At 35.9% G+C, this 6,742-nt stretch overlaps 1 protein-coding gene across 1 annotated transcript; it reads right to left on the bottom strand.

The window, feature by feature from the left end:
- Positions 1-3,982: 3,982 nt before the first annotated feature.
- LOC306646258 (cell division cycle-associated protein 3-like) lies at positions 3,983-5,703 on the bottom strand. Its single transcript, XM_079114794.1, has one exon. The coding sequence runs from the start codon at positions 5,564-5,566 to the stop codon at positions 5,159-5,161; it is 408 nt and encodes a 135-aa protein (XP_078970920.1). The 5' UTR covers positions 5,567-5,703; the 3' UTR covers positions 3,983-5,158.
- Positions 5,704-6,742: the final 1,039 nt, after the last annotated feature.

The following is a 6,742-nucleotide window of genomic DNA, read 5'->3' as shown; positions in this document are numbered from 1 at the left end:
GTGCTATACAGATTTAATGCAATTCCAATTAAAATTCCAATGATGTACCTTGAAGAAATAGAGACAGCAATTATGAAATTCATCTGGAAGAATAAGAAACCCAGAATAGCTAAAGCAATCCTTAGCAGGAATAGCGAAGTAAGGGGTATCTCAATACCAGGTCTTCAACTCTACTACAAAACAATACTAACAAAAGTGGCATGGTATTGGCACCAAAATAAACAGGTAGATCAATGGTACAGAATAGAGCACATGGACACAAACTCAAATAAATTCAATTGTTTTTATATTACACAAAGGAGCCAAAAATATGCAATGGAGAAAAGATAGCCCCTTCAAAAAATGGTGCTGGGAAAACTGGAAATCCATATACAACAGAATGAAATTAAACTCCTACCTCTCACTCTGCACAAAAACCAACTCAAATGGATCAAGGACCTCAGAATCAGAACAAAGAACCTTCATCTTATAGTAGAAAAAGTAGGTCCAAATCTTCAACATGTCGGCTTAGGATCAGACTTCCTTAACAGGACTCCCATAGCCCAAGAAATAAAAGCAAGAATCAACAACTGGGATAGATTCAAACTAAAAAGCTTTATCTCAGCAAACAAAACTCTCAGTAATGTGAAGAGAGAGCTCACAGAGTGGGAGAAAATCTTTGCCACTCATACTTCTGATAGAGCACTAATTTCCAGAATATATAAAGAACTCAAAAAACTCTACACCAAGAATACAAATAACCCAATCAACAAATGGGCTAAGGAAATGAACAGACATTTCACAGAAGAATATCTACAAGCAATCAACAGATATATGAAAAAATGTTCAACATCTCTAGTAATAAGAGAAATGCAAATCAAAACAACCCTAAGATTCCATCTCACCCTAATTAGATTGGCGATTATGAAGAATACAAGCAACAATAGGTGTTGACGAGGATGTGGGGAAAAAGGTACACTCATACATTGCTGGTGGGGTTGTAAATTAGTGCAGCCATTCTGGAAAGCAGTATGGAGATTCCTAAGAAAGCTTGGAATTGAACCACCATTTGACCCAGCTATCCCACTTATTGGCCTATACCCAAAGGACTTAAAATTAGCATACTACAGAGATATAGTCACATCAATGTTCATAGCTGCTCAATTCACAATAGCCAGATTGTGGAACCAAACTTGATGTCCTTCAGTTATGAATGGATAAAGAACTTGTGGTATATATACACAATGGAATATTACCCCGCCATAGAGAATGATAAAATTATGGCATTTGCATACAAATGGATGGAGTTGGAGAATATCATGCTATGTGACATAAGCCAATCTCAAAAAACCAAAGGACGAATGATGTCACTGATAAGTGGATGATGACACATAATGGGGGCTGGAAGGGTTTAGTGTTAGTGTTAGGGTTAGGTTTAGGGTTAGGGTTAGGGAGGGTGGCAAGAATGGAGGAAGGAAGGACTGTATACAGGGAAAAGAGGGGTGGGAGTGGTGGAAGAAGGGAAAAAATAACAGAACGAATCATACAACATGACCCTATGTAAATTTATGATTACACAAATGGTATGCCTTTACTCCATGTACAGAGAAACAACATGTATCCCAGTTGTTTACAATTTAAAAAAAGAACACAGTATAATGAAAAAGCTAATGATATTTAAAACCAACTGTGGATATGCTGACCAGTATTAATATTATTTTTAAAAATTTTTAAATTAAAATAGTTTTTTGGGAAAAAAAAACAGATAATCCACAGATGCTATATTTGGATTTGAATTTGTTTATAAGTTTAAATTTTAACAACATATTTTCTTATTGCCATTTTTCTCTTTTCTATTTAACTTATTTACATTCCTTTCATTTTTTTTCTGCATACATCAGCGAGTTTCATAGTGATTACTTTTCTGTGAATATTCTTTGGCTCCTCTCCTTAAGGGAAAACATGCTGTTGTGTATTCATATTTTTGTCTTTTCCTTCAGTTAATTTACTTGGCTCTAGCTACAATTTATTCTCAAGATGAATTCTCTGCATTCAGAATATTTCCTCATTATTAAGAAACAACATTACACAGTGTTAAAATACTCTAGATTATAAAAGATGCATTATGTATTATTCTGATGTAAATTTGTTTTCAGTTATAGCAAAAGTGCTTACTTAGTTTATCCCCAAAGATTGTTATCAATTTTTTCTCTTTTTAAGAAGAGTTCACTTCATTCCATCCATATTCAAATATACAAATGATAATATTCTGCTAGTATATTGTTTCCTGTTTTTATTTTCTTAATAAATTCCAATAGCAACACTGAGTAATTAATTGTATTACACTTAAGAAAAATGTTAGCATCACAGATATATTTCAGTTGTTTTATCTCCAATATTATGAAATTCATCATAATGCATGCAACATGAAAATGTCTTATTATTAATAAAAGGAAGCTTATTTAAAATTGCATACATGGATCGTTATGTAAGTTCTGATGGACTCTTTAGATGAAGAAGAGACATTGACCAGAAAGATGAGGTGCAGAAGTATTTGGGGAGTGGTAGAGCAAAGATGAGGCAGCCTGGCTCTTCCTGTGCTCAGCACGTAAAACTGGCTCTCACTGTGCTAAGCATAAGCCTGACCAAATGGGAGGCATGGGAATGTGTGATGGAGGCCAATTTTCTCTTTTCCTTGCCCACCAAAAAAAAACCACCAGTTCCTCCAAACATAAGGGGGAGAAGTGAGATGGAAAAGCATCAGATGAAGTGCTCATGTGTGCAGGTGAATAACTCTTTCAACAAAATATCTCCTAAAGGGGAAAATTAAAAAAGGACACACATTAATAATTTTTTTTATCATTTTTTGAACTGTAGACATCTAGTTAAATTTCAGAAGAAACTAAAAGGTGAAAAAGAGTGAACTTTTCATGCAAGGGTTTATATTGCACTACAGTCCATTGGGATATTTTGACAAGAGTGTTGACTTATAAATTACTTTTTAATTTTCAAATTCTCTTGTTTATAAAATAATTCTGCAAAAGTATAATTTAAAGTCAGAATGTTATTTTAAGACACCTTAGCTTTAAACTCTTATTTTTGCTAGATTTTAGGAATTAAACCTGCAAACCCATTTCCAACATCCTCAGCTGTGATTTAAGCTGCCTCAGTCATTCTAACTGCCTTTCTGCATGGAGGAATTAGATTATAAATCTCATATGTTTGTCTTTTGCATACATTAAGCAGAGAGACCATCTGCTTATTTCACACAATATATTCAAAGAAATGTTATTTAAGAATATTCAGAACTTATTATTTATTTGCTAGTAGAGGAGAAAAAGAAGTGGTATTATTACAAGCTTCTTCTTGGGTTATTAATGCAGAATATTTATGTGCTATAAATAAAGGATATAATTAAAATAATTTTAATATAAGATCCACCTACAGGTTAAGAATTTATAAATTCCAAAAACAAGCACTTAAAATGCTAAATTAAACACAACCAATTTGGTCAGTCATATTACATACAAGAACAGATATAAAATGGAACATCACAGGAGAAAGAAAACTTTCATGATTGAAGCAATATTTGATGATAATTCCGTGAATAATCTTTTAATATGCAATATTAATTATTTTGGCACCATGTTCATAGTTTGCTCAAAACTCAAATCTTATTTTCCTGCAGGGACAGGAACTCAGCAGAGAGGAATTAAACCCACCATAACAGACTTGCTGAATATGTAAAAAATGTCAGACTGAGACTGGAGTAGGAGTGCAAGAATGGGAGATGGCCTGTCCTTGTGATTTGTAGTCACTAAATGATGCTTGGTATGAGAGCTGACATTCAGGACTTCACAAATTTTGAACAACATTGAAATATCTTCATGAAATAATGGAACACAGCACCCAGTATCAGACCAGGATTTCCCAACTTTGTTATTATAAATTCCCCCCATCCTATTGTTCTTCATAAATACACTGTATTTCAAACATTGTCCTCAATGAAATTTTAATATCACTAATATAAAATCTTTCTCTGTGTTTATTTTTTGTATATCTATACATTATGGATTTAAGAGTAAAAACTTTTACAATCCTTTCACCTAGCATAATTTTGGTCTGTCCCTGGGAGACAATACAATTCCACCAACTGCCAATTTCAAAACTCCTCCTAACACTGGTCAAATGTATCCAGACTTAAATTTTTGTATTTGGCACTTCTGCCCAATTTTAAAACCTTAATGAATTCATTAATTGTGCAAATATATGCAATTGCACCATGTAACCCCAATTTTCTTAGTGTTTGTATATTATGGTCAACCTTCCCTTGATTCTCTAAAATAACTTTATGAACTGTCAAAATCCGGCATGTCTCTATTTCTGTAAAATCATCCTCCACTTTTACAGGAGTGTGTTTTTCAAGTCCAATTTGTGCCAACTTATTATTTAGCAGTGTTAACTATTACACCAATTACAGCACTTCAAATACTTTTATAACATTCCTCATTATATTTGAAAACAATAATAATTAATTCACTTTCAAATATTTATCAATTGGTCTGACTCAGTATAAATGAAGGAGTTAATTATTAACATTGACATGTTAATGGAAAAGGTAGGGGATCAGCCTATAATAAAGGAATTCCTAAAGATGAACAAAATAGGAAAATTCACTTACTGCTTTTTTTTTTTTTGTCTTTTAAAAGCATCATTTAAAATCACAAACTTTAATACACAAGAAATATGCAAGACAAAAAGAAAGTCTGATAAAGTTCTAAGTCCCAGAGTTGGTAGTTTAGGAGGAATCAAAGAAAACAATGCTTTCCTTAGTCTCCCTGGAAAAGAAGAGGTGACAGAAAACAGAACATCACCAGGCCCTGGGTGAATTCAATGGAGGGGCTACATAGGGGCTAGCTCTCTACCAAAGTAAGGTGCTGATTTTCCTTGTCATGGTCCTGGCCTTGCTCCCATGCTTGTCCTCCAGTTTTCAGAACCCATGTAGTTCCAAGAATGCTCCTTTCTATAATTTCCTAACATTTTCACCTAGGGGAGAAGGTTACTTACCCTGTCATGGTGTCATGGTCCCAGGGGTGTTGCCATTCTGCAGGATGGTGAAGAGGTATCTCCTTAGGACCTTGATGTTTGATTTCCATCTATAGCACTTAGAACCTGAAGATTAGGGGCTCTCAGGGTCTTTTGAGGGATTGTCTGAATGGCCCCTGGCCACAGGGCTTTCTGTGGGATGTCTTGCAGACTCCAGGGAAGACACCTGTTTGGAAGGGAGCTCAGGATCATTCCAAGGTACCATCTGGTCCTCAAGTGATAACTGAGTAGCCAAGGACAAATCCAGCTCAGAAGATGAAGGTACTCCCAGGGTCAGAACAGATTCTGGGGGAAGATTTGATTTGGAAGCTTCAGTCTCAAATACTTCACCCTGCTCTTTCACCAATGGACTCTGAGGGTCTGCACTGCTGGTCTTCATAGATGTCCATGCAATGCCAAGGGCAGGAGAGTGGCAGTGGAGCCAGGGAGTGGTGGAGTCAGGCCTGGATAGGTCTGAGCACTGGAGTTCCTGCTGCAGCATGAACAGTGCCACACAAGCACAGTGAGACAGCACCAAGGGGAATGAAGGCTCGCTGACTTGTCACCCAGCAGCCATCAGGTGCAAAAAGAGTAGGGAGGCCTGTCTCAGTAGCCTGCCCCACTCAGCACTGCAGGCTCATCTGGGACCTCAACCTCCACTTCTCAAACTGCATTGAGAAAATGGAAGTGGGGCACAGCTGAATGAAAGCTGGGAATCAAGAATTGACCAATAGCATTTGTACATTCTGGGTCAATAGCACTGGTACATTTTCAAACCCTAATTAGCATAACTGTGCACCAATCACAGTAACCCAAGTGCTATATAGACTCCTTGGCAAAATTTGCCAAGCTCATTTGGAGGAAGAATAGAAACCGTGAGGTCTGTCATCCAGGTGCACATGTTCTACTCTTGATCTTCGGTAAATGCTTATTCTCACTGGTGGATTGCTGTCTTCGAATTCAAGAGAGAAGAACTTTTTAAGAAAATGAGGGTGAGTTGCTGGGTGCCCTGCACTGTGGCATGTCTGGGGAGTGGAGAGCATCTGGTTTCACAGTATTTCTTTTTGACCTTCCAGAGGTCGGTATGTGCTGAAGGTGCCTATACTGACTTTTTACTTTTGTTTTTCTCTTGTTATTGTAAAATACAAAAGGTGTTTTGTCTTTTTGTGAAAACTATTTTTTCTCAAAACCCTGTATGTTTGTGGGTGAGATATCTGAAATGTAGATCTCAGATTCTGATGTGAGAACATTTTAAATAGTTAGATACTAATTTCAGGAAGAACAACAAATAAATGTGCAGGGGAGACAAAAAGAATCCCTAAATAAAATAATGTGTTAAGTCTTGATTTACATGTGCTTGTGTGCTTATACACATGGACATATACACATTTTTTAATCATATAATTAAAATTTATTCCAAATGTTTTAACTCCAGTTTTATCAGGATTTTTGTGTTTTGTGAATTTCCCCCCAGAAGTTAAAGTATCTTGTATTTGTTAATTTAAGAATTTTAAGGCCTGAAACTTTTTTCCCAGATCAAAATGGTCTAGTGTGGTAGGATGAATTTATCAAGTGTCTGAGGAGACTAGAGCACTGCAATATTGGCTTGTAACTCAGGCTGACAGAGAGTTGGTCTGTGAAATATTGAAAATGTTGAATTATCTCAATATTTTAGGAG

This window comes from Sciurus vulgaris, assembly GCF_902686455.1.
Source record: "Sciurus vulgaris genome assembly, chromosome: 16".
Taxonomy (NCBI): Eukaryota; Metazoa; Chordata; class Mammalia; order Rodentia; family Sciuridae; genus Sciurus; species Sciurus vulgaris.
Note: the sequence above shows the minus strand (reverse complement) of the source record. Positions and strands in the feature narration are given on the sequence as shown.

Coding starts and splice junctions, on each gene's coding strand:
- LOC306646258 (XM_079114794.1), bottom strand. CDS start 5,566: ATGCTGCAGCAGGAACTCCAGTGCTCAGACCTATCCAGGCCTGACTCC.